This window comes from Cavia porcellus, unplaced genomic scaffold, assembly GCF_034190915.1.
Source record: "Cavia porcellus strain 051 isolate PalLab524CR breed Dunkin Hartley unplaced genomic scaffold, mCavPor4.1 scaffold_16, whole genome shotgun sequence".
NCBI classification, from domain to species: domain Eukaryota; kingdom Metazoa; phylum Chordata; class Mammalia; order Rodentia; family Caviidae; genus Cavia; species Cavia porcellus.
Genome location: NW_026947499.1, coordinates 31,270,994 through 31,298,176, shown reverse-complemented (window position 1 = coordinate 31,298,176; position 27,183 = coordinate 31,270,994). Strand labels below are relative to the sequence as shown.

Genomic DNA, 27,183 nt, shown 5'->3' with positions numbered 1-27,183 from the left:
ACACTTGGCCTTTTTTTGTCGGTCTTGGGGATTGGACCCCAGACTGGGTGTGTGCTAGGTAAGTGCTCTACTACTAAACCATATGCCCAGGCCGGGGCTCACTCTATGAGGTTTTGTTTTCACAGCTACTGGGGAATTGAACCCAGGCACTCTGCACTGAGTTATGTCCCCAGTCCTTTACTATTTTGAAACGGTCTCAGTAAGTTGCTAAATTGCTCAGGCAGGGTTCAGATTTGTGATCCTCCTGCTTCAGCTTCCCAGACTGTAGGAATTACAGGTCTGGGTTACCATGCCTGAGTGTGGACTAGTTTTTAGGAGTTCTGGGTTTCTTCTCCCTCTCAGCTCAGGCACAGTTGAGGCAGGACGAGGTCGGGACTCGGTCTGGAGCTGGGGAGAAGCTGAGGAGCCAGGACCAAAGCTGACCACTAGGTTCCCCCAGGTCAGTCCAAACCGGGCCACAGGTGTCTCGCAAGCGGAACCAGGGAAGAGCAAGGCCAGCGGCCTTCCCGGAGGAGGCGCCGCGGCGGGCGGCGCACATTCCTGAGCCCTGAGTCAGGCGGCCGCCCCTCCTGCCGGGCCCGCCCCCGGCGCACGCCCCTCGCCCCTTGGCATTCCCGGGCGGGCGGGCGGCGGCTCGGCCTGGGCGCCCTCCCGGCCAGCGGCGGCAGCTCCTGTGGACGTCCAGGACCCCCTGCTCGGCGGCGGCGGCGGTGAGTGGCGGTCGGGCGCGGGGCTCCGGGCCGTGCGGTTCGGGAGCTCCCACCGCCGAGCGCGGCCGTGCGCCCTTCTCCCAGCCGGGCCAGGTCCTGATTCGGATCCGGTTCCGGATCCGGATCCAGGCATGAACCCACTCTGGACGCCGGACTTCCCTTCGCGGAGTTTCCCGGGGCGCCCGCCCTGGCGGCCCAGCCCGGATTCCAGACTCTGCGCACCGCAAAAATAGCCTGTGGCCAGATTAACAAGTCCCGGCGGCCTGACCGCGGACGGCCCAGCTCTGGAGGGTCCGGAGCCCCAGGGCTCCGAGTCCGGCGGCCCAGCCTTCCGCGCGGCCTCTCTGCTCCTTCCTACCCGGCCACCCTGCAGGAGGTGTGCTCAACTCCAGCCCCAAGGGAGGGCGGGATGGCCCGGGTCCCTACGTGCGGCGTCCTCGCGGAGATGGAGTAACAGCAGCAGCTGTGGGCTGGGGGCCCGACCCTCCCCTCCCTGGCGCCCGTGCGGTCCGTAAACACTGAAAGTGCGGGCGGACTGCGAGCTACTTCCAAAGACAGAGACCCCACCCTGCCTGGGGGCCAGGAGGGCTGGTTGGGGCTGAGCCTGGGGCCACTGCCTGTTGCCTTGAAGCAGCGCCCCTCCCCTGGGGGTGCTGGGGCTGGTGACAGCGGACCCGAAGTGCTCAGGGATGGTGGTAGGCCCGCTGCCTGTCTTGCCCGGTGGGGAATGGGCAGGGGTTCCCCCTTCCAAGGCCTGCCCTTAAATCCAGATGGTCCTGTGCATGGAAACTCCCCCCCCTCCCACTTCCTGTTGGAGCCTGGAGAAGATTCTAGGATGAAACTGGCTTTTCAGGTTTAGCCCAGCTAGAAGCCCGGGCAGTCCCGGGCTGGGTTCTCCCCACCTCCAAGGAACCAGCCCCAGTCCCAGCCCCAGCCCCAGCCCTAGCCCCTTAGTCCCCACCCTAAGGTTAGGAGGAGGTTGGGATCAGCAGCTGACTGTGGCTCAAGGGGTTCCTGAGGCTGAGCCCCTGCTGCCAATGTAATTCTGGGTCTTTTCCCTGCCAATAGGGCAGGGGCAAGTGTGTTGGCTCAGTGTAGAGGCACTAGTCCTCAGGCCCCTTCCCAGGCGCTGCTCCATGCAGCCTCGGTGGGCTGGGCTGCCTCCCACTGCACGTGCTGATGAGGGGTGTGGAGTTAAATGGAGGATACTGCCCACCCCACCACTTGAGCTGACCCTTCTGGGGACTCTGGATTTAAGGGCATCTTACCCTTTAGGGGCTAGCAAGGGTTTTGTATCTTTGCTGCTGTGGCTGTAGCACAGGGCATCCCCAGTTGTTCCTGTGGGCTTTCAGCCCCCTCTTGGAGTATAAAACCTTACTCACATGGGCTCCAGTTCCCCATCTCAGTGCCTGAGACAGGAGAGACTTTCTGCCTCAGAACCTGACCCCTTGGCTTCTTTCTGCTTGTTTTCTGGGTTGGCTTTGTTGAGGGGTTATGGTGTACCTTCCTCTACTGAGATGTCCCTGGTGTGGCCCAGAGGGACCTGACAGCTCTCTACTGCCCCAGGGCTAAGCTCTGCTGCAGTATCCCAGGGCAACTCCCTTGGAGGCTCTGTGACCTTAGATAGTGACCTGTCTGAGCCTTAGTTTTCTTCTCTACAAGGTATACACAAAAGACCCTCCCTGAGGTGGTGGCAGATAGATAGGGTTATTCCAGATCAGGTATCATGCTAGGGGTTCCAGTCTCCTGATGACAGAAGACATTTTACTGAATTAGTTTCCCCTCCAGGAGATTATGCACTTTTATCCCGCTTCTGGGGCCCTGGGAGCAGCTGCCAGTTACCGAGCACTAGAGTGCATATGTGCGCAGTCAGTCAGAAGCACTTCTGGGAACGCTGGTTGGTGACCAGGCTGCTCATTTTTCTTTTGCCCAGGTGTTGGGCCCTGCCCCCCGTCAGTTAGCACTTCAACTCTTCAGACCTGGCTGGATCCCAGACTGGAACCAGAAGTGTCCAGTTTTTCAGGCAGATCACATATGATCTAGTACAGCTAAGTCTTTGCTGGCGCCCACCTGTCAGACTGGGTAGTCTAAACAGGTCCTGTGTTCTGTGCTTTGGGGCCTCTTTTACCCCAGGTGTATCTGTCATGTCAGTCCCAGTCAGTTCAGAGACTTTGACTGTGGCCATCAGTGATTCCTGGCCACTTGTGCTGGCTGAATGGAGAGGGAGGGAGCACTCCCTAGGACTGGCCCCTTTTTGTGTACCTTCCTCTCAGTTAGGTCTCCACCTACACTGTCACCAGGAATTCCTGCCTCTTTCCGGGCCTGGGGCCACTTTCTTGGTAGACTGCCTGTAGCAGGAAGCCCCTCAGCATGCCTGTCTTGCATGGTGGCAAATGATGGGTGATTTAAGAAGGTAGTGTGTTATCCTGGCAATAAGGGGAGTGTGCTGTGCAGGTCAGTGATTTGGTCACAGGCTTGTCCTTCTCCACATTGAAACTTGTTTATTCTACAGAAAAGTGGAGGGGTCACTGAGAGTCAGAAAGCATCTTGTAGTTTGCAAAAGGCCCAGTGCATATTCTCAACATGATGCCATTTGCAGATGAAGCAGAGAAGCACAGAGAGGCCAGGCAACTCTCTCTCTGCCACACATAGTGTTGTCACTAGCCACTGTCTGGCAAGGAGCCATATATCTTGGTAAAAAGGAAAAAAGGATTAATTCAAAGTTTGTCGGAGGAGATGGAGGGACCCTTTTGCTTCAAATCATGATCTCACTGTGTACAGGTGGGTAAGGGCCCTTTGTAGTGAGGAACAGAAGGGAGGAGGAGTGCAGAGAGATCTTCCCACTGCTTTGTTAATTCCTGCCATCTTCAGCAGGAGAGGGAAGAGATAACGCAGATTCCACACTTGCTTATCACCTCCAGCCATCTTTGATTCATTCCTGTTGTGGAAAGAAACCTGGGCTCTGGCCTCCTGCGGGTACTGCTTATCCTGTCACTTCTTTCAGGCTGAGGGCTTGGTCCGTGGGAGAAAGTATGGAGAAGTTGCTTATCTCTTAAAAAAAGATAATCAAACTTTTAAAGTTCCATTTCACAATGCTGGGTTATAGCATGTGGTGGAGGAATGGGATCTGGGCTGCAGGTAGGGGTGAGGGAGGAATCCCCTTTCCCAAGAGATTCACTGGGGCCTGGCATCAGAATAGGGATCAAAGAGGAGGCAGAGTCCAAGGTGCAAGGGGAAGTGCAGGAGAAACCAGCTCTTCTGGGGCTGGGTGTGGGTGAGCTAAGTGGATTCCAGACTGGGCCCTGTTCTCCAGCTGACCCACTCCAGCTGGTAGTGGGTGATTCCCTTGAAGAGAGCATGGCCTGGGCTTGGTTCTGGTTCTGGGGCTGTTCTGTTCTGCCTCCAGTTACCTGTGAATGTGTCCAGATGGTTGCTGCTCACTCCTGAGCATGTGCTTTCATGCTGGCCATGGTCACCTTGTCCATAGCACCTTCCCAAAGTCAGCAAAACAAAAGGGGGCAATCCTTCTGGTTTCTCCATGGCTGGCCCTCTCAAGCTGTCAGCTCTCCCCTACAGCTTTGTCTGTTCTCTTCTTACTCCTGCAGGCTGCATCAGCCTTTCTGCTGTTGATTCAACTGCCCCTTACTGAGCATCTACTGTGTGCCAGGCCCTACCATGACCCATGATTTTCGGATGGGAGCACTGGTGATTGTTCAGGGTTGTAGGTGGTGTGTAGTGCCCTGGCCTCGGCTTTCCCATGTTTCGGTTCTTCCTGCACCCATGCTTGGGCTACTGTGGAGGACGCCCAGTTATTCTATAGCAGAGACCTATGTCAGCAGGACTCTTCTGTCCCCACCTAGTCTCTGCCTACACAGCTGCAGATAGCCACTCCAGCCCTCCATATCAGTCTCCATGGGCAGCTAGAGTGGACTTCAGTATGCACACCCGCTGTGGCTCCCTAGCCCTCCTTGATCCTCAGCTGCACCCCAGACTTGGCCTGTTCTTGTGGTGCCCATTAGGCCACTGTTCTGTGACCTGACTTGACTCAGTTGCGCCATTAGCATTGATCCTCAGTACTTCCCACTTTGTTCCAGAAGCCAGTTTGGGCGTCTCCTGATGTTGCTGAGTGACTCATGCTGTGACCCTGGGCAGTCAGGCCCTCGTGGGCTGCAGTTCCCCCCTTACTGAGGGGCCAACAGAGAGGAGAGTCCCTGGGGTCTGTCTGGGAACAAGAGCCCACTGTGTGCCTGGGGGAGGCTGCACATTGAGCCACTGTGGGCTGGCAGTGTGTGCTTCTTGGCCTGGACTTCATCTGGCCTGGGCCTGTTCCTCCCCCATGCTTTGTAAATCCCATTCACTTGAGGCCCAGATGAGGAACCAGGCACATGGCAGGACACAGCACCAAGGACCGGATGGGTGTCTTCTCCCCACCTGCCAGACCTAGAGCTATGTGGGTTCTCTTGTACCCTACTGCCGCTACCCCAGGAGACTGGATATTCAGGCAGGGGTGGGGCCTGTCTGACTGGAGCAGCTCTGCTTTGTCCCGAAGCCTGCTGCTGGCGGCATCAGGGGCTGTGCACACTGGCACAACAACCCTGTCTCCTCTCAGCTTGTGCTGTCCCCACTCTTGCTTGCTCATGCCAGTCAGCTCGTCCTGTATGACCCACCTGAGGGCTCATCTCCTTCAGGAGTCTGTCATTCCCCAGATCCTGGTGACAGGCCCCGCTAGCCTGAACTTTACAGGCCCCAGTGTTTACCCAGTGGTAGTTCTAGAGCCAGCCCCTCCTGGGTACTGTGGGCCTGCAGTGGCAAGATAGAGGACCACATGTGTGTGAATGTGTTCCATGTAGCCTTTGCCTTGCTACATGGATGGAGTGAGGCATCCAGGCCAGGGGTGTCAGGTGGAGGTAGGAAGGCAGAAAAGAGAGCCCCCTCATCCACGCTGAAGTTGGAGGTCCTGAAACACACCCAAGGTTGGGCAGAATGAATGTACGGGGCCCTGAATGGGAGGGAGCCAAAATTTAGGACAGGCTCTGGGGGCAGTGAGTGGGGGCAACCGGAGCATCATGAGTACATGTGTGAATCACTTGGCAAAGGTTATTGCCGGGTGTGGTGGCTCACGGTATAATCCCAGTACTTGGAAGGCTAAGTGAGGAGGATAGCCAATAATTTGAGGCCAGTCTGGTTTATATAGTGAGTTCAAGGCTAGCTCTACCTATATAGCAAAACTGTATCTCAAAAAAAAAAAATAAGTAAGAAAAAGAAAAATGTCACTTGCCCTCTTGGTAAGGTACCAGCTGGATGCTACATAGGCATAGTAGGGCAAGTTCCTGAAGAGGCCAGCTCATGGCACATTATAGATTCCCCCAGTCCCAGCCCCACCCCCGCCTCCACTTTTAGCTGTGCTCCTCTCTGGGCTCCATACACAGTCTCACTAGCAACATGGAATTTTCCTGGAGGCAAGTTCAAGTAGTAAAGGCATGTGGCTGTTGGGTGGCAGGGCCAGTGTGGCCCCTCAGAATGAACTGAAGACAGTTAGCTTTCCCTGCCTGAAATACTAGGGTGTTTATCTTGTCTGGTGTCTAGCTTCTTACCCGTTTGACCCCCTGGGACTCAACATAGCCTTGGGGAGCAGACCATTTAGGTCCTTGCCTACAGGTTCAACCTGTCTGGCTGAAAGGATGCATCACAGCTCTGCAGGTTGAGGGTTCCCCACCCTGAGGCCATCCTACCTTCCAATACACCTGATACTGTCTCAGATTCTGCCATTGATGTTTGAGGCTCAGATGGCCAGGTGACCTTACTACAACCTATGTGATCCATGAAGCGGGTTCCAGGTGGAACCAGGTGACACATGACCTCCATGTTTGGGCTGGACTAGTTCAGATCTGGAGAAACCTTGCCTCGTCTGTTTCCCAATAGGATGTGTTCATTTCAGCCACTGTCATTCTCCCCCTGAACACTGAGGCTCAGAATGGACAGGGGGCCCAACAGTGTGGAGACAAAGGCTGCCCTCATCTCACGTTACTGACATGAGGCCAGATGAAGGCAGAGGAGAGGAACTCAACCTTTAGAAAGACCCCTGAGCAGCAGGTTTAGGCAGCCCATCCACGCTCTGGATCATAGCTGCTACCTGGGACCCAAAGCTTGGAGAAGGGGTTGGAATGTGAGGGTGAGAGGCAGGAGTTGGCACCCCTGAAGGACTCTTCCCCTGTCTCTTCTGTAGTGGTTAGTGTAGGGCAGCAATTGCTGTGAGCATTGTTCTAGGACTGCCTCTGGTTGATATGAAACCATTAGGAGTTGTGGTCATCAGTAGTGTCAGTCTTTTCCCAGTCAGTATAAGGCCCATAGGAGCTACATGCACTATTTTGGTTGTTTGCTGGTTGATAAAGAAGCTCTGAGCAGCATCCTGGGCCTTTTCCTAGGTTACAACTCTGAATGTGTGACCTTGAGCAAGGTAAGCCTCTGTTCTCTAGGCCTCAGTCTCCCTATTTATCCAGTGTGGGTGGGGCATCTCTGTCCCAAGCAACTGAGAGGGAAACTCCTAAGTGAGGCCATTTCTGAAGGCACGGCGTGGGGGTGGGGGGTTTTCAATGCTGCTGCTCAGATCCTGTTGGAGCTGCACTTTTTGAGGTAGTTGAGGAATTTTGGATTTTCTGCCCTTCAAGTATTACTTCAGGAAGCCCCACTCTCATCTGTGTTCTTGTTGTGCTCAAGGAACCTTCTTGGGTGTCCACCTTCCAAATCCTGTGGCCCTTAGGGAAAGGTGTACAGATCTGCAGTGGCTGCTATTTGCAAGGGGGAAAAAGAGTTCTCAGGAGGCCAGGACTTCCCTCAGAATCATGACAAGGCAGTGATAGCCCAGATTGAATTCTGGATGCTCTATGCTGGATCCTTTCCAGTGCCATCCTGGCAGATACTTTGTTTCAGACGCTCAGATGCTACAAGGTATGCAGCACCTGCCAGTATCCAGCTTCTCACTCCCCTTTCTAGGCATAAGACGCCACCTGGTGGCCATCAAGGTTTCTGCTCCCATGTGGTTTTCCTTTGCCCAAAGGGAGACTGTCCCAAGTGTTGCTCTGCCATCCTGAAAGGCTATTTCTTTCTCGGACAGTGGCAACTCCTGTGTGCAATGACCTGGCCACACACCCTGTACAGGCTGTTGTATTTTTAGTGGGCCTTTGCCTGTGGAGTGGAAGTCATGGTGATTAGGACAGTGAGGTCTGTTGTCAGATAGGCTGGAGTTGGCATTCATGCAGACCTTGCATATGCTGGCCCTGGGTGTGCATGCCCCACAGTCTGGTTGTGCTCTGTCCTCCCACCTTTCAGACTTTGTTTGGCTGTCATATCACAGGGAGATTTCACTGCCCATGCCAAACAGCTGCAGTTTGCTGTTATTTTTCATGCTTAGCATCTTTTTTATTTTTTTGAGACAGGGTCTTGGTGTGTAGTCCAGGCTGGCCTTGAACTCACTGTGTAGCTCATTCTGGCCTCAAACCTGAGGCAATCCTCCTGCCTCAGCCTCCTGAATACTGGGGTTACAGGCATGTGCCACTGTGCTTGGCCATACTTAGCATCTTTTAATGCAGATTTAATGAGCTGTTTCATTTATTTATAGGATTATTGTTATTTAGAATCTGAGCCCCAGGAGGGCAGAGATTTTTGGGGAGGAAGGGTCTTGCTGTATAGCCCAGGCTGGCCTTTAACTGGTAGCAATCCTCCTGCCTCAACCTCCTGAGTGCTAGGGTTACAGATGTGCATGCCTGATGGGGAAGGCAGGGTTTTTCACATGCTTCTCTGGGGATTTTCTCGCTCATAGTAGGTGCGCCCAGTGTTGTCCCAAGGATTCATCTTGTCTGAGGATCTGTCTGTGAGGAGGAATAAGGCAAGCACAGAGCATGTCAGTGTAAGGCACATGGCAGTGGTCTGACACAACAGCTGTGAGCACCACTGTTGGGTTTATCGCTGCTTCATTGGTCTGCATAGAGTCTTCAGGGATCTGTCACCATTGTCATTATTGAATGGTGCCTCACATCCCCAGGCCTGCCGTACTCTACCTGGAACCATGAATGAGGCCCGCAGGGACAGTACAAGCAGTCTGCAGCGCAAGAAGCCACCCTGGTTAAAGCTGGACATCCCAGCTGTGGTGCCCCCAGCAGCAGAGGAACCTGGCTTCCTGCAGGTAGGACCCTGGCCAGCAGGGGCGGTAAGTGTGCCCCATGCAGTGCCTTACCATGACCCTATTGTCTAGCCCTTAAGACGCCAGGCTTTCCTGCGAAGTGTGAGCATGCCAGCTGAAACAGCCCACGTGCCTTCACCCTACCATGAGTCCCGGCGGCCTGTGCTGCAGCGACAGACGTCCATCACACAGACTATCCGCAGGTACTGCATTGCCCTGGTTATTCTGCAGGATGGGACAAAAGCTTGTGCAGGGGGCAGGGAGAGGCATCAAACAGGTCCCCTTTTGGGTATTGGAGTTGGGAATGGGGCAGGGGCCCCTTTTATTTCAGGTCACTCTTATATCTGGGTCTCCATACTACCCTGGCCTCCTATTTTGGGCCCTGACTGCTCTCACTTCACCCTTCTTTTTGTCTCCCCCCACTCTAACACTCTGGCCCCTCACAGCCGACAGGTACACTTTGGGCAGGTTCATACTCTGCCCCTCCCAGGTCCCCGGGCTGCCCGCAGGGCCTCCCCACAGCGCCAGTCTCTCTCTTGGTCCCTGCTCAGGTACCACAGGCAGGTCATGAGTGTGTTGGTGTTTTTTAGTGTGTGCATGTCTTGTGTCCTTTTGGAGCTGCCATAGTGGTTGGCATTTCCTGGGGTCCACTCAGGGCAGGTGCTGGCAATGTTCCTCTGCATGTCCTAGGGTTGTGGTATGTGCCTGCCTCTGTGGCACTTGAGTTCTATAGTGTCCTGGGTTGCAGGCATGGCCTGGAGCCAGGCTCTCCCTCCAACTCTGGGGTAGGGTGGGGACCTAAGTGTGGCCTGCCTGGGTGAGGCCTGAATCTGTGCTCCAGTGGGAACTGGAGTTGGTTTACTATATTGGGAGGCTGGAGCTGAAATCCACTTGTCCTCGTAATTAGATTGTACCAATCCAGATCCCAGCCGCTGGAGGCCTGGACAAAGCATGCTGGCTGGGAGGTTGCTCTAGGAGACCTCTGCCTTGAGAGGTATCCACATCTACCCCATACTGAGTCCCTTCCATGTCAGGGGGACAGCTGATTGGTTCGGAGTAAGCAAAGACAGTGACAGTACCCAGAAGTGGCAACGCAAAAGCATCCGTCACTGCAGCCAGCGATATGGGAAACTGAAGCCTCAGGTCATCCGGGAACTGGATCTACCCAGCCAGGACAATGTGTCTCTGACCAGTACTGAGACACCACCTCCACTCTATGTGGGGCCGTGCCAGCTGGGCATGCAGAAGGTGCGCTGCTCTTGCTGTTGTTGGCTCGCAGAGCCTTCTGGGATGGGACTGGGAACATGAACCAGAGCAGAGGACTCTCCTCAAGGGCTCACGTTTGGGAAGGCAGTCAGATACTCCAGGAAGGCACCTAAGATAATCTGAGAAGAGGGACCATGGTGACGGGGGAGGCTGAGTCCTGATATTGCCCTTGGGCCATCTTTTAGATAGGAGATCCTCCTGATGGAGAGGGAACCCTGTAGATGCTATGGGTTGGGGTGACGCCAATGTAGTTGTCCAGGGCCTGCAAAGAAGGAGAAGGCAGCTTCTAAATTCCCTGTGAAGCATTTATGGGTCTGGCTGGGCTAGGGGCTTCTATGGCACATTCCCAGCCCTGACTAGCATCTCCTTGCCTCTGCCAGATCATAGACCCTCTTGCCCGAGGCCGGGCCTTCCGCATGGCAGATGACACTGCTGATGGCCTGAGTGCTCCGCACACTCCTGTCACGCCAGGTGCTGCCTCCCTCTGCTCCTTCTCTAGCTCCCGCTCAGGTTTTAATCGGCTCCCTCGGAGACGCAAGCGTGAGTCTGTGGCCAAGATGAGCTTCCGGGCAGCTGCAGCACTAGTGAAGGTGGGTGTGGGGGCCATGGGTGAGGGTGGGGCCAAGTCAGCTGCCAGATCCCAAGATTATCTCCTTGCTGGTAGGGTCGCTCTATTAAGGATGGCACATTGCGCCGGGTACAGCGCCGAAGCTTTACTCCTGCTAGCTTCCTGGAGGAGGACACGGTGGACTTCCCTGATGAGCTGGACACATCCTTCTTTGCCCGGGTAAGAAGAGCCTGAGGCATCACCCCTTCTCCTCTATCTCTGTATCTATCCTGACCTCACATGTTTGCTCAGGAAGGTATCCTCCACGAGGAGCTGTCCACGTACCCGGATGAGGTGTTTGAGTCCCCATCAGAGGCAGCGCTCAAGGACTGGGAGAAAGCTGCTGAGCAGCCTGACCTCACGGGTGGAGCGCTGGACCGCAGCGAGCTAGAGCGAAGCCACTTGATGCTGTGAGTGCAGCAGGCAGGCGAGGGGTCAACAGGGAGGAACTTTGCATTACTAGGAGCTGTTGATCCTTAGGGAATGATGCTCTGGCATTTGCCACAGAACAAATTTCCCAGTGGACTGGGAATCCAGGGCTAGTCTCTACTGCATTTTGTGAAATGCCAAAGCCCATGGTGGACCACTCCAGCAGGGAGGAGGAACATGACTTGGTCTTTATGGCTGAGGTATAGAACCTCCTGTGGGTCTCAGAAAGGTTGCCACATTGCTCTTTTATTGGTAAGGAAGAGGCCTGCCCCATGTTGACAGCTGAGGCCGGACAGAGACTGAGCAGTGTTCTGCTCCTAGGGGCAGACCATAGGGATGGGGGGCAGTGGTAAACATATTGGCTCCCCATAGGCCTCTGGAGCGTGGCTGGCGGAAGCAAAAGGAGGGCGGCACAGGGGCCCCACAGCCCAAGGTACGGCTTCGACAGGAGGTGGTGACCCCCTCGGGACCACGAAGAGGCCAACGCATCGCTGTGCCCGTTCGGAAGCTCTTTGCCCGAGAGAAGCGGCCATATGGGCTGGGCATGGTGGGGCGCCTCACCAACCGCACCTACCGCAAGCGCATCGACAGCTATGTCAAGCGCCAAATCGAGGACATGGATGACCACAGGTGGGCGCCAGGCTGGGGCTGGGACACAGCCTTCTGGGCGAGGGCTCAAATGGGCAGAGGATGCGCTTGCTAACGCTCCGCCCTGCAGGCCCTTCTTCACCTACTGGCTCACCTTCGTGCACTCACTCGTCACCATTCTAGCCGTGTGCATCTATGGCATCGCGCCCGTGGGCTTCTCCCAGCATGAGACCGTGGACTCGGTGAGCTCTTACCCACTTCCGGGCCCAGCTGAGTGGCTCTGGGCCCTGGACCCCATCAGGCCACGCTCTGGGAGGAAGAGGCCTTCTTGGCCTGGTTTAATCCTGGCGTGTCTCCAGGTGTTGAGGAATCGTGGCGTTTACGAGAATGTCAAGTACGTGCAGCAGGAGAACTTCTGGATCGGCCCCAGCTCGGTGAGGGCGGGGGCTGAGGGTGGGGCCCGGCCAGTTAGGTTGCAGGGGCCGGGGCCCCAGCTGCTGTCTCCTTCTCCACAGGAGGCCCTCATTCACCTGGGTGCCAAGTTCTCACCCTGCATGCGCCAGGACCCGCAGGTGCACAGCTTCATCAGTGCTGCCCGTGAACGAGAGAAGCATTCTGCCTGCTGCGTGCGCAATGATCAGTCAGGCTGTGTGCAGACCTCAGAGGAGGAGTGCTCGGTGTGTCTGCACAGCTCCTGCCCTTGGCTTTCATTGTTCCCAGACTTTACCCTGCCTTGCATTCATTCATTCCCTCACTTACTCACTCATAGCATCTCATTATGTAGTGCAGGCTGGCCTTGAATTTGAGGCAATCCCCGTCTCAGCCTCCTGAATGCTAGTATTATAGACATGCGTCACCATGTTTGGCTACCCTGGCTTTTCGCGTCATACCTGCCACATTAGGCCACAGTAGGCCTTGTCTGTGGCTGACATGACTTTTATCACTCCTGCCCTCTTCTCTACTATTTCCTTTAGATGATTGTCTTTTTGATTTGGTGTTGGTTTGGCATCTGTCTTGTCTGTGTTCATGCCTTTTAAAGTTAACATAAAGTGGTACGGCCTTTTGATATTGCATCTGATACGGAAGTGTATAGTTCATGTTTCCTGATTTAGTACACAGAGGCTGCTTTTAAACTAAGAGGAATTATGCTGTTGAACTCCTTGTAACAGAATCTCTTGACTGTGAGTGCATTTTAGGAGTATAAACTCGGGTGAAGAGGTAGAGTTAGAGGAGGAGCTCCATGTCTTTGCTTTGACTCCTGACTTTGAGACCCCATACTGTTCTGACTGAACTGGGCAAGGGTAGGCCTCTGACCAATTCACCCTGTGTCCCTGCAGTCCACGCTGGCAGTGTGGGTGAAATGGCCCAGGCATCCCAGCGCCCCAGACCTTGCTGGTCAGAAGAGGCAATTCGGCTCTGTCTGCCATCAAGACCCCAGGTCAGTCCTGCTGGCTGTTCTCTTACCTGCCTTGCCCACATCTCCTTGAGGGGTTTAGGTGCTCCCCTTGTTGTTGCCTGGGTGGGAGGGCACCAGTGCCAAGGGATGGAGCAGGCTCTGACTGTGTACTCGGCTCATGCAGAGTGTGTGATGAGCCCTCTTCTGAGGATCCGCACGAGTGGCCAGAAGACATCACCAAGTGGCCGGTGAGAAAGAGTGGAGGGACTCTTGGGGAGTTCATGCTTGCCGTAAGGGGTAGGAGGCTACACCCTACCTTTTGTGTGTGTGTGTGGGTACTTGGAATTGCACTCAGGACCTTGTACTTCCAGGCAAGTGCTGCTCTACTGAGCTATATCCCTGGCCCCACTCCACTCATTGGTGATGCCAGAGACTCCCCTTGTGGGCCTATCCATTTTTAGATGCTGTATCCCTGGTCTTTGCCCAGTAAGGCCTGTCTCTCCTTGCAAATAGGGAGAGATCTAAGTAGAGATCTGGGAGGCCAGACGATATTCTTCCAGCTTGTCAGATGGCCCAGCTGAGGATGTAGGGTGTGGTAGTTCACTGAAGTTAAGGATGACCCATTTTCTACTATCACACTGCCCATCTCTGCCTCAGATCCCAAACTGGATGTGGGGCCAAGAACTGGGGGAGGCTGCGACTTAGCTCATCCCTATTTATGACCTAGATCTGCACCAAAAACACTGCTGGGAACCACACCAATCACCCTCACATGGACTGTGTCATAACAGGCCGGCCTTGCTGCATTGGCACCAAGGGCAGGTAGGTGTACAAATGCAGGTGTCTCTCGGCATACATCACTGTCCTAGACTGTACATTTTTAGCTTATGTAATGGTGCACACCTATGATCTTAGCTACGTGGGAGACCAAAGCAGGGTCATCAAAAGCTTGAGACCAGCCTTGGCAACCTGATTAAGAACTTGTCTCAAAATACAAAGTACTGGGGCTGGGGATTTAGCTCAGTGGCATAAGCGCCTGCCTTGCAAGCAGGCAGTCGTGAGTTCGATCCCTGGTACCGATAAAAAACGAAAAAGACCAAAAAAAAAAAAAAAAAAAAAAACCCAAAATACAAAGTACTGATAATTAGCTTAGTGGTAGACTGCTTGTCTAGCATGTGCAAGGCCCTGGTTTCATCTGGCAAAATCGAAACAACAAAGGGCTAGGGATATAGCTCAATGATAAAGTGTCTCTGGGTTTAACCCCCATTAGGCACCCAAAACAAAACACTAAGTCTTGAAATAACCCAAGATTTTTATAGGGTTTCCAGAGTGAGAAAGGGGCAACAAAGGTTAAGTGGGAGACGGGGCGGGTCAGAAATGTTGGCCTGGGTAGTACGAGCAGATGCCTCTATTCTTGGACCCAGTGCTCCCAATACAGGGTGTCACCCTGAAATCCTGGTCTGATCTTCCAGGTGTGAAATCACCTCCCGGGAATACTGTGACTTCATGAGAGGCTACTTCCATGAGGAAGCCACACTCTGCTCACAGGTAAGCTTTGAGGGAATGGCCCTTCCCTTGTTCCCAGTCTTTCAGGTACTGACTGGCTACTCTGCACAGGTGCATTGCATGGATGATGTGTGTGGTCTCCTGCCCTTTCTCAACCCTGAGGTGCCTGACCAGTTCTACCGCCTATGGCTGTCCCTCTTCCTGCACGCTGGGCAAGTGAAACTGGGCTGGGCAGGTGGTCTCAGGGACCCCAGGAGTGGTTGGCTGGTGGTGGTAAGCCATTATCCCTGCTGAGTGCTCCAACCTCACCCCCTACTGCCCACAGGATTCTGCACTGCCTGGTGTCCATCTGCTTCCAGATGACTGTTCTGCGTGACCTGGAAAAGCTGGCAGGCTGGCACCGCATAGCCATCATCTATCTGTTGAGTGGTGTCACTGGCAACCTGGCCAGTGCCATCTTCTTGCCATACAGGGCGGAGGTAAGGCTGCTTCTCTGGGTAGGGACCCTACATGCATGCCTGTGGCCCTGCATAAATTCTGTGTTGAACATGAGTGCCCAGCCTGGGACAATCTTCATTTGTTCTCAGTCCCAGTGTGCGCTGGGCTGAGGGAGGTGGGATGGGAAGATGGAACCATGCCTAGGGAGGCTGGGTTGGCCTGAAAAGCTCACAACCACTGTCACTGCCACTGCCCCTAGGTGGGCCCGGCTGGCTCACAGTTTGGCATCCTGGCCTGCCTCTTCGTGGAGCTCTTCCAGAGCTGGCAGATCCTGGCACGGCCCTGGCGTGCCTTCTTCAAGCTGTTGGCTGTGGTGCTCTTCCTCTTCGCCTTCGGACTGTTACCCTGGATCGACAACTTTGCCCACATCTCAGGCTTCATAAGTGGCCTCTTCCTCTCCTTTGCCTTCTTGCCCTACATCAGCTTTGGCAAGTTTGACCTGTATCGCAAACGCTGCCAAATCATCATCTTCCAGGCAGTTTTCCTGGGCCTGCTGGCTGGCCTGGTGATCCTCTTCTACTTCTATCCCGTCCGCTGTGAATGGTGCGAGTTCCTCACCTGCATCCCCTTCACTGACAAGTTCTGTGAGAAGTATGAACTGGATGCTCAGCTCCACTGAGCTGGCTGTGGTGCTGTCGGTTGTGACCACTCTTAGCCTCACAGGCATGCAGGACTCTTGCCTATCTATGTGGGGACATGCATTTTCTGAACACACACCTCTTGTGCCTTGTTCATTTTTGTTGAACCCTTTATATTGCTGGGCATTTATTACACTAATTCCCAAGATAACCTTCTAAATAGTTCCTTGACAACCACTGCATGTGGCCAATAAATGGACCGGGAGCGTTTTAGCTGCCACTAACTTGACTGGTGCTGTCTTCTTCCTAGTTTGTAGCTGGGGCAGTGGAGGGAGGCCCTGCAGGTGCTGGGTCCAGCCCCTACCTGTATCCCGGGACAACTGCAGCCACAGGCCCTTTTACCTCTCAAGAGAGGCCTGCAGCCAGGTGGGTACACCTTGCCCCCCCCTTTCTAGGAGGGACTGGTACACAGACCTGCTGCAATATTTCCCCATGCTCACAGTGGGAAGCAACCCACCTCCATCCCAAGCAGCTTCTATTTCCTCCCCATGCTGCCTTGCTTTCCAGTGAGCTGGGGAAGGTGTTGTTCTAGGGAGCCCTATGGGTGGAGGCTGGAGCCTAGGTGTACCTGTTCACACGCTCACTGCCAAAGCAGGCTCTGGGATACAGGCCCTTGTTTTTTCACAAATAGAAAATAGCTGCTTAGCTTTTATTTACAAATCCTTGCCATAGAGATCATGGTAACAGGCATGTAGTGTGCCCACAGGACTCAGGTGTGGTCTCTTGGACTTTGAAGATTCACCTGTGCCAGTTCTCTATCATAACCTTCCGTGTTAAGGGGCAAGTCCACACCCTCCTACACAGGTACTGTGGCTTGCTCACTTCAAAATATGAAACAAATAGGTTTATTTGTACACATAAGGATAAGGCCAGGCCTCCAGCCCTGTGCTCAGGGTTTTTAAGTCCATGACAAGGTTAGATCAAGTTCACAGGTAAGCAGACACAGAGGCTTGCACTGTCCTGGATCTAAGCTTAGGGGCCCAGGAGTCACGCTGAACACACTGACACTTCCTGCTGAGCATACTGGATATAGTCACCCCAACACCTTTCTTTCTTTCTTTTGGTCTTTTTGAGACAAGGTCTTGCTATATAGTTCAGGCTGGCCAGGAGCTTACTTTGTAGCCCAGGCTGGTCTTGAACTCACCATGATCCCCCTGCCTCACACTCCTGAGTGCTGAGATTACAGGTGTGTGTCACCACACCTGGCTCTGACTCCCTTTTTATGAGGACAGTGACTAGAAGGAATCCGTCTTGCTGGGGAAAGCTCAACCACCATGAATAAAGTTGTCCTTGATTGAGGTTCACTTTTGCCTTAGCTTTTTGATGAAGGACACCTCATCCCGGTTCCGGATACCATAACTGGAGGAAAAAAAAAAAGGGAAAGGTAATGTCTGATCTATAGAAGGACTGTGATTCCCCAAACTGTGGCTTATGAAGGACTAAGAAAGGACAAGTGAGGGTCAGTGTGGTATTAAGGGAAGCCAAGAGGTGGGGCGCTCATCCCCCAGGCAATAAAGTACCAGCAGGCAGTGTTTACATCATGTCTGCTCCCTTTTCCCTTCTCTCTGGCATTGTAAGAATCGGCAGGGGCCCTGGAGCTGCTCTACCTGCGAGCCCCATGGGAGCTCCTTGTGGGAGCCTTTTCATGCTGTCAAGGACATTCCTGCTGTACCCTTTAGCAGAGTAGGGGGCACTAGAGGGCAACAGACTACATGCTCCTATAGAGTTCAAGACATGGCCTGAACTTACTCTCGGAGCTTTTTCCTGTCCTCGGTGAGCTTCTCTCCCGCAGAGGTCAGATGGTATGTCCTCCACACATAAGACCTGCAAGAGGGAGACTCAAGTAAACCACATTCTACCTGAAGCAGGGGGAACTGAACTGGGGAATGAGGGGTTGAGGTACACAGGCCTATGTGGCCAAGGACAGCTGGGCTTTTCTCCTGTACAACATATGCATCAGGACTGAGGCAACTGCAAGGAGGTACTGTGGATGGTTGGGCTGGGCTGATCAGCTCAAAGGATATTTCCTAACTAAGGGCACCACTTCCAGGCATACTAATGGCCAAAGGTGCCTCCAAGTGAAGAATCCATCATGTAGGTGGGGTGATGCTGATGACTGAATTTAGAAACAACAGTGGAGGTAGGGGCCCTAGGCACACAACACCCTTAGCTCCATCTGCATGCTTCATGATCGTCATCATTGTAGCAGAGCCCTGGTGCTATGCACATGTAGAGCTGCTTCCCTCAGGAGCACCACACCAGCCCCAGGAAAGGGTGGAATGAAGGGGCCATTCCACTTACCAGCTGATGTGCTGAACGCCCCCTTCACGCTCCTGTTTGAGTTGCACATATCTCTGAATGGCCTTCTTCAGGTCTAGAACCGTGGCGTTCTGCACTACAACCACAGCTGCAACCACAAATGGACATAAATGGGAAAACACCCACGTGGGAATCCATGGCCATAGTTTCTGACAGCAGGAAAAGAATCCAGAACTTGTCTGGTTCTGCTCCGTTGGTCAGGGTGGGCTTGTGGTTGTCCCAGTAACCCTAGGGATGCACCCTGAGTTTCTCACTGATTAATTCTGGTAATACCTGTCCTCCTGCAAGGTCAGGGATAAAGAGAAGACAGCACTTACGCATTACTTCTCCATCCATCTTGCACACTCGGACTGTCATTGCTTGGCCATATTCTAGTGCTATCTGGGAGTTGACCTCTTCCAAAGTAACCTAGAAAAGACCAAAAGTTGAGGTGGGAACCTTGGCCCTCTCACTGAAAATGGCAAAGAAAAACAAGCTAATAATGGCCAAAAAATGATGCCTCATTTTCTGAAGGGTAAGAAGAATGAGCTGCCTACGTTAAGAGTTTTCTCAGTACCCCACCCAGTCTCGTCATCCTTCTTCCTTTACTTTTTGTGGTACTGATAGATTTGTTAGACAAGTGCTGTACCACTGAGCTACATCCCAGGCCTCCACATTTTTATACATAATATCCAGAGGGAATAGATTCTGGAAAGAGGGGCAAAGAAACAGGTGAGAATGAACCCACATAAGGATGGGACTGGAATGTTTGGGCTGACTCTCCCTCTGAATCTCTGATCATTGCCATCCAAGCCAGGCTTCTGACTTCGGGTAAGGCAGGTGTGTAAAATTCACCAGGCACCAAGAAGTAATGATTTTTAAAAAAGCTTCAATTAAAGCATTCAAGAAAGGGACTAGGGATTTAGCTCAGTGGCATAAGCACCTGCCTGGCAAGCGTGAGGTTGTGATCCCTGATTGGGGCGGGGGGAATTCAAGAAAGTAGAGTCGGGCGTGATGGTGCACGCCTGTAATCCCAACACTCAGGATGCTGAGGCAGGAGGATACTGAACTGCACAGCGAGACCCTGTCTCAAAAGGACCAATATAGGCCGGGGATTTAGCTCAGCCACATAAGCGCCTGCCTGGCAAGCTCGAGGTCGTGAGTTCGATCCCAGGCACAAACACCAACCAAACAAAAAACCCCACCCAAAGTAAATACGTAAATAAAACAACAACAAAAAGAAAAGAAAGTAGAGGCTAGGCAGGGGAATGTGTATGTTGGGGGAGAAGTCAGCCGACGACTGTAACCTCAATACTAGGGCGGCTCTGGGCCCCGCCCCGCTCCAAGGCACGCTTTGATAGAGCAGTACACGTACCTGGATCGGCAGGTCGCAGAGGAGAGGATCCTGCACCACCATGGCGAGACCCTCCTGGAACACGTCCACGGCCTCAGAGTGCGGCAGCGTCTCCTCTTCATCCTCGTCATCCGCCAGCACTTCCGGCCCACGCGAGGCCTCAGGGCCCTCCAGTGCCTCCAGTTTGAGACTCAGTTCTGCTAGAGCTTTGGAGCGCGCACGCGCAGACACTGAGCCCGCCCCAGCGAGACAACCCAGCCATTGGTGCGCCGAAGGGCGGTAGCAATGACCAATGAGATGCGAACCTACCTGCCGCAAGGCCTGTTGGGAGCGCGCGGACGGCGAAGGGGTTGGTGGAGTGGAATCTGTTAAGTGAGCTGACGTGGGACCCCTTGGAGTTCTAGCAATGTTACTCTTCTGCCCCGGGTGTGGAAACGGGCTGATCGTGGAGGAGGGGCAGCGCTGTCATCGCTTCGCCTGCAACACTTGCCCCTACGTGCACAACATCACCCGCAAGGTGGGACCTGAGGGTTCGCGCGGTTGCTGTCTCCAACGCCCCAAGTCAACCTCGATCCGCGCAGTCACCACTCATTCGGTGGCGGACGCTGGGCGCTCTGTTGTCGAACTCACCCGGAGTCCATCCCTTCCTCCCTTGGTGTTTTTCCCCTGGTTAGGCCGCGTCCACTCCCTGAATCACCGGGACTTCCCCTTCCTCCCAGCGCTCAGATGCTGGCTCCCTTAGCGGTATTCGTAATGTTAGAGCGTAGTCAGTCGGAACTGTGCTTGGAAACGTAGAGCAGTTCACCAAGACTTTCCGGGCCCGTTTCGCACGTTGCTTCTCGGATTTCAGCTCCACTGTGCTTCCTCTTACTCGTTTGTCCCAGCCTCAGTGACACTGGCCTGCCCGGAGGCTCTCCTTTCCATTGTGCACATGGTACCACTGGGGCTTAGCACATGTTATTTTCCTACCTATATAGCCACTTTGCTCATTGGTCTTGGCCTACTTAGATGATTGCCCTATTTAAAATTGTAGCCCCTCCTTCCAGTTTATTATTTTTCTTCCTTTTTAAAAATGAGGTTCATTACTTAACATATTTAGTAGTTTATGTACCTTGTTTATTAATATTCGGATATAAGCTTAGGAGAGCAGAGATTTCTTCTGTTTGTTTTCTTCTGTGTCCTAGACTCAACATCTGCAATGGAATCTAGAATATGATGTCTGTAGGTGTGTGAATGACGCACACTTGTATATATACCTTGTAATTTTCGCTTATAATCTAACTTTGCTTTTTAGAAGTTAGGATATATTGCTGTTCCCTCATTCCTAATGTTTTCATACTGCACCTTACAACTGTGTGGTTCTACAGTATGAAACTATGGGAAGATGGGCTTTTATGTCATCTTAAAATTTCAGGAATGGGGGTCGTGGTTTAACTCAGTGGCATAAGTGCCTGCCTTGCACTTAGGCAAGGTGGTTGTGAGTTCCATCCCTGGTACAAAAAAAAAAAAAAAAAAAAAAAAAAAAAATTCAGGAATATCTGTTAAAGTTTGAGAAAGACCTGCTTTGAAATTCTCTTCTTGGGAGTAGTGGCTGGGCCACCCAGCTAAGTGGTACTGATTGCCTTCCTTTGTCTTTGTTTCTTTCATCTTGGATTATCAAATGTCTTAGAGGCATGGGAGAAAAGCAGCTCACATCTAAACTGTTTTTCCATGTCCTCTGGTGCTTCCAATCTTTACAGAGGTGTTTGACAGCTGAACCTATTTCATCTTGTTGAAGAACATCCCATTGGAACCTCTATATTCCAATGATGTGTTGTTCTCTGAGAGCAGGAACTTTGTTCGTTTGGCATCTCTTTGCTTTTTGTGGAGAAAAGGAAGTTGAGGGGACATTTGGGGCCAGTTGTGATTTGGTGGTTTATGTTAGTACTCTTCACTGTCTTGGAGCCTGAAGGCTTGTCTTTGTTAGGTGACAAATCGGAAGTACCCAAAGCTGAAAGAAGTGGATGATGTACTTGGAGGATCAGCAGCCTGGGAGAATGTTGACTCTACTGCAGGTGAGAGGAAAGACCTTTTCCTTTGCCAAGCTGTGGATAACTGGTGCTGTTGACTACCATTTCTGCATGTTAGAGTCTGTGATCTATTTATATGTTGAGGGCTTCTAAAAATGGGAAATATATTTTTCATTATTTAAAATTTATTACACAAACATTATTGGTATAAACTTTGGAGTTAGATTCTCAGAGTAACCTCTTGTTATAGGCCCTTGGTTGTATCTCTTGAAATCTCTGCTAAAAGCTGGACATGGTTGTGCCCTTTTATGATCCAAGCACTGAGGGGATCCTCCTAACTCAGCCTTCCAAGTGCTGGGATTACAGATCTGTGCCTCCATGCCTGGCATATTTTAAGTCTTGATTAATATTTGATAGACATAGATGTGAAAGAGAAGGAAAGAGAGAGGTGCTTTATAACCTATTTTTTTTTTCACCCCTTTCAGTACCAGGGATTGAGCCCTGGGTCTTGTGTGTGCTATGCAAGTGGTCTGCTACTAAGCTACACTTGATTTTTCTCATTGCCAGAACCATGTCCCAAATGTGAGCATCCTCGTGCCTACTTCATGCAGCTTCAGACCCGCTCTGCAGATGAGCCGATGACCACCTTCTACAAGTGCTGCAATGCCCAGTGCGGACACCGCTGGAGGGATTAGGCTGTGGAGCTGCTTCAAGATCTGTTGGGAGTGTGAATTGTGTGTCCTTGGAGTCTTTACTGGTATAATGAGAAGCTGACCCTTTTGCAGGGAGATCCAGTATGTCAGAAAATGTAGCCCATCTGCCAATTAGAATGAGTGAAGTCATTAATGTTCAAGGAGTTTGTGTGTGGGGAAGAGACCTGAAAGGAATTACACTCAGTTTAAGGTCCCTTTTTTCTAATCTTCTACATTTACTGGGCAGTTGATATTTCTTTACCACCATCCAACAGTATGCACTGTTTGCACAATGTAGCTCATTAAATATTCCTAAATATTTAACTTAATCAAAATTTGTTCTGAGTATTTCATAATAAATTTATCTTTTTCATTTTCTTTTCTTTTCTTTTTTTTTTTTTTTGGTCTATTTGAGACGTCTCACTATGAAGTTCAGACTGTTCTTAAACTGGCCTCAATCTCACAAGGATCCTCCTGCCTTAGCCTCTCAAGTGCTGGGATTACAGATGTGAGCCACCACGCCTAGCAAAAAAATTAAGTTTAATACTGTTGTTTCATTGGTGTTTTAAGTGCTAGGGATAAAACCCAGAGATACTGGCACTGAGCCGTATAAACCCACCCTTTTTAAATTTTGAGACAGTGTCTCACCAAGTTGCCTAGGGAGGCTCAAACTTGTAGTCTTTCTGTGTTAGCCTCCCAGATGGCTAGGATTATAGAAGTGCCCACCATTCCTAGCTGTCATCACTCCTCTTGGGTTTTGGGACTTTTAGTAAAATAGGGATTGCTTGAAGACAAGCACAGGGACACCAAGACAGTTGATGTGGTAACTGAGATGGCCACTAGTGACAAATGGGTGAGAGTAAAATAATCTGACAGAGAGCATTCACATCCCAGGCCGGATGGAGGGGACACGGTGAGATTTCATCACAAACTCAAACAGTGTGCAATTTAAAACTTAATGAATTGTGCTGGATGTGGTGGCACATTCCTGTAACTCCAGCTACCTGGGAGGGTAAGACAGGAGAATCCCAAGTTCAAGCCTGGGCAATTTTGAGCCTGGGCAATTTTGAGAAAGCCTATCCCAAGATAAATAATAACAAGAAAAAAATTCATGGATTGTTTTATTTTGGGGATTTTCCATTTAATATTTTCAAAGCATGATTGATGATAATATTTTCCAAGCTGAAGTCTTGGAAAATGGAAGTAATAGTTGAAGACTACTGTATTTGCTTTTTAAACTGCTAAGAGTAAACTTTGAATATTCTCACCACAAAAAATGGTAAATATTTGAGTTGATGGATTTATTAAGTAACCTCATTTAATCATTCCATTTATAAATCATAACATCACCTTGTATTCCATAAATATATACAATTATACTTTGTCATGTTTTACTTAAACCATATTCTGACTGTGGACTGGTGGGAGGGCTCCTTGGTCCTTGTGTTCTTTTTCTTTTTTTAACTTTTTATCAGTATACATTTATAATACATTGCATTGGAGAGCTTGCATTCTTGATGAAAGATTTCAGTCAAGGCAGAAAAGTGTTATAAAAACAAAGAATTTACTGCAAAGTGAAAACAGCATGAGGCAAAAAGGCAGGCAAGAGCCAGGGTGGCTTTTGTACAGAATAGTAGTTTGGATTTCTCTTTCCAACTCCTGGGGCTTTGGGAGCTATGATGATCAACATTGTTTTAATGGTAACCACAGTTATGGATATTTTACCTTAGAAGTTACCTTGGAATGTCTTGTCTTTTACAGTTGCAAAATGTATTATCCTCTCCAGATAGTGTTTTCTTTGAAGTATACTATATTGTCCCAGGGTATTTTCATTTTTTGTTTGTTTTGAGACCCGGTCTTGCTGTGTAGCCCAGGCTGGCCTTTAATTCACAATGATCCTCTTGCCTCAGTCTCCTGAGTGCTGTGTTCCAGGGGATTTAATCATATTTTTAAAAGAAACCTGGATTAAAAAAATTTAATCTAAGTCACTTTAGTATAAACCACAGGTAGCTCTTGAAATGTTACTTTATACTTTTGTGTTATCAGTGGGCTTTGACTGAAGTAACTAGGAATGCTGAAGGTCTGGCTGCCCCGATGTAAGAGTCAAAGATGCTGAAATTTTGGCTGACCATGCAGCACATCTGTGTACACTTCTGATCTAAAGGTTTCATCATGCTGTGCAGGGATAATTTTGCTTTCAGACCTAATAGATGGTTATAAGTTATTATACCCTAAAGTCTTGATTTCTGATTCTTTATTTAGCTGTCATTAACAAAGCCTACTGTTTTGATTCCCTTTGTCCCTCAGGTTTTCTACTATCTAATTACATGTCTAATACAACCCTGTGCCATTTATAGGAAACTCACTTTAGATCTAAAGCCAAATACTGGATGAAAGTAAAAGAATGGGAAAGACATGCCCCGTAGTAGCCAGAAGAGAACAGAGGTGGCTGTGTAGAAATAACCCAGTTATAAGTGAATGATTTCACTAATACAAGGAACCTACAGTAGTGAAGTTCATAAAGATAGAAACTAAAAGGATGGATGCCAAGTATTTGATAAAAGAACAAGTATTTGTCAGGTTGGGTGACGGGATAATGGTGAACAGGTACGTAGTTTTAATTTTGCAACATGAGAAGGATTCTAGAGATGGATGGATGATGGTGATGGTTTCGCAGAAATATGTATGTACTTAATACTAATGGATGGTGCATTTAAAAGATGGTCAGGATGCTAAATTTTACGTTGTATTTTAGCACAACAGAAAATATTTATTAAAGGCAACTCTAGCCAGGGCCAGTGGCATATTTCCATAGTCCTGGATTTTTTGGAGACTGAGGCAGGAGGAGTGCAAGTTCAAGGCCAACTAGGGCAAATTTAGTGAGAGCTTGGCTCACAGTAAAATGAAAAGGCGAGTGGAGGTGCCAATGTAGATTAGTGCTTCCTCGGTTCAGTCCCCAGTACTGCAAATCAAACAGAACAAAAACCAAATGAAACGAAACAGAAAAAAGCCAAGACACCACCACAACCACTCCCTGCAACTGTTTGGATACTACAGTTTGAACTTCATATTATTTTCATGTATCTCACAATCATTAAAAAATTTCTTAGTGAAGCCGGGAATATAGCTCAGCATCACAGCACCTACCTGGCAAGTGTGAGTTCGTGAGTTCAGTCCCTAGTACCAAAAAAAAAAAATTCTTAGTGGGCCTGGGAGTGTAGCACAGTGATAGTGTTTGCCTAACATATGTGAGGCCCTGGGTTCAATTCTCAGGACTGCTAAAAAAAAAAGTACAAATCATTCTAAAGTCACTGATTTTAAAAATTGTGGTCTGGGTTTGATCTGTATAGTTTGCTGATCCCCTTGCACCTCAGAGCTGTGATAATTTTATGTAATTAAGCATATATAAAATCCTTATGTATCTGTCATTGTGCTGTTGTGTGTGTGTAGTTCAGGCTGGCCTTAAATTCACTGTGTGGCCTGGTCTGACCTTGAACTCAAAGCAATCCCTGTCTCAGCTTCCCAAGTGCTGGGATTACATGCATGCACATACGCTTGGCTTCTGGTGATTTTCTGTAGGTATGTGGTATCTTAGTGCTCTTTGGTGGTTTCTCACGTGTGGATATTGTCTGTTTCTCTCTTTTTCTTTTTTTGTCTCCCCATCCACCTGCACACACTTTTTAAAAGTATAGTACTGGAGATTGAAGCCGGTGAGCACTGCGAAACATTTTCAGCATCTTTCTCCCTCTTGTTTAAGCTTTAAAATAAGGTTTTGATGAGATGTACAAGTGGCTGAGAACCTGCCATGCTGCTCTAGCCTATCAAGTAGCTAGGACTGGGGGCTTGTGCCGCCCTGGCTGAATGTTGTTTTTCTCTGGATCTCTATTGTGGGAGAAGGATGGGAGGGTCAGTTAAGGTGTTGCCTTAGTGCATTTTCTTTCTTTCCTTGTCTTGCAACAATTTATTAGAACACAGACATTTAAAAGAATGTTATGAACATAAATTGGGGTTTTTGAGCAAGGATGTAAACTGAATCAAAAAATAAAAATAAAAAATCCAATTGCATATTAACATTTCTTTTTCTTGTTCATTCGTCATACCTACAGAGCCAATTCTAATCTAGCCTAAATGTCTAGTCTAAAGTAACAGCATATAGTTTTCTTTTGACCTGAGAGATGTAAAAGCTTAAGGGCCAAGTAGTGTCTAAAAGTTAGTTACAAAAAAAAAAAAAGTACTTTGAAGAACCAAAATTTTGCTGGGGATTTAGGTTAACAGCCTAAGTGCCTGCCTTGCAATCTGCGGTCGTGAGTTTGATCTCCAGTACAAAAAAAAAAAAAGGTACTTTGAAGTAAAAGTTATTGTTCCCTAAGCTGAGGGTTTCCTATCATGTCAGTAACTGTTATGAAATAAAGGAGACTTAGGTGAAATGTTCTTATTTCATCACAACTGCTGTATCGGTTGCCTAGAACCTCCACAGCTTCATGGAAGTCTGGGAAATGTTCATATAAAAAGTGCCTTCGCTGACTTGTGAGACTGTGGCGGGATGTGAAAAAGATTATTATCTAGCAAGACTTAGTTCAGTTATCAAGAGGACCCAGAGGAGCTGATTCCAAAGTCTCAGGAAAGCTGCAGTGAGCCAGGACTTCTGTGGTTATTTATTTGTAACTCAAGGACATGAGAGCAAAGACAGGACGAAAGCATTTGCCATGTACGTATTGTATAGGAGTTTTTGTTGGGACAGGGCTAGAATGGGTTACATGACACGTGTTGATCTTATCAAGGCAAGGGGACACAATGACTAAAGCAAACATCTCTGAGCATAAACTGCTTTTACTTCTGCTGACTGTTGTCTTGCAGCTTCTGCTGTAAATTCTTCCCTCAAACTTTTTTTTTTTTGGGTACTGGTGATGAACTCTTGACTTTGTGTTTACCAGGCAGGCGCCTTGCTGTAAACTCTTAAGCGTGCATTCTGGGAGCATGGGAACTGTCTGTTCCTTATTGCACTCAGGTCTA

General features: G+C 50.3%; 3 protein-coding genes across 5 annotated transcripts; 2 read left to right on the top strand and 1 right to left on the bottom strand.

Annotated features, from left to right (window-relative positions):
- Positions 1–556: 556 nt before the first annotated feature.
- Rhbdf1 (rhomboid 5 homolog 1) lies at positions 557–16,046 on the top strand. Of its 3 annotated transcripts, none has more exons than XM_063226175.1 (19): positions 557–710; positions 8,752–8,892; positions 8,962–9,092; positions 9,336–9,440; positions 9,924–10,137; positions 10,536–10,745; positions 10,820–10,942; positions 11,015–11,172; positions 11,564–11,821; positions 11,910–12,021; positions 12,139–12,213; positions 12,295–12,456; positions 13,117–13,217; positions 13,360–13,423; positions 13,903–13,997; positions 14,648–14,723; positions 14,793–14,893; positions 15,007–15,160; positions 15,379–16,046. In XM_063226175.1, exons 2-19 carry the CDS (start codon positions 8,776–8,778, stop codon positions 15,796–15,798), a joined length of 2,676 nt encoding a protein of 891 aa, XP_063082245.1. In that variant the 5' UTR covers positions 557–710; positions 8,752–8,775; the 3' UTR covers positions 15,799–16,046. The 3 variants fall into 3 exon arrangements, with proteins under 3 accessions (XP_063082245.1, XP_003478452.1, XP_063082246.1); XM_063226176.1 differs by lacking the exon at positions 557–710 and adding an exon at positions 794–1,086; XM_003478404.5 differs by lacking the exon at positions 9,336–9,440 and having other exon boundaries at positions 558–710.
- A 593-nt stretch (positions 16,047–16,639) lies between these two features.
- On the bottom strand, positions 16,640–19,692 carry Snrnp25 (small nuclear ribonucleoprotein U11/U12 subunit 25). The gene is made up of 5 exons (XM_003478065.5): positions 19,491–19,692; positions 18,454–18,544; positions 18,119–18,224; positions 17,567–17,641; positions 16,640–17,176 (listed from the first exon to the last, which is right to left on the bottom strand). The coding sequence occupies exons 1-5, from the start codon at positions 19,530–19,532 to the stop codon at positions 17,119–17,121; spliced, it is 372 nt and encodes a 123-aa protein (XP_003478113.2). The 5' UTR covers positions 19,533–19,692; the 3' UTR covers positions 16,640–17,118.
- Positions 19,693–19,778: 86 nt separating this feature from the next.
- Positions 19,779–26,241, top strand: Polr3k (RNA polymerase III subunit K). The gene is made up of 3 exons (XM_003478403.4): positions 19,779–19,986; positions 21,436–21,523; positions 22,046–26,241. Exons 1-3 carry the CDS (start codon positions 19,876–19,878, stop codon positions 22,171–22,173), a joined length of 327 nt encoding a protein of 108 aa, XP_003478451.1. The 5' UTR covers positions 19,779–19,875; the 3' UTR covers positions 22,174–26,241.
- The last annotated feature ends 942 nt before the right edge of the window (positions 26,242–27,183 follow it).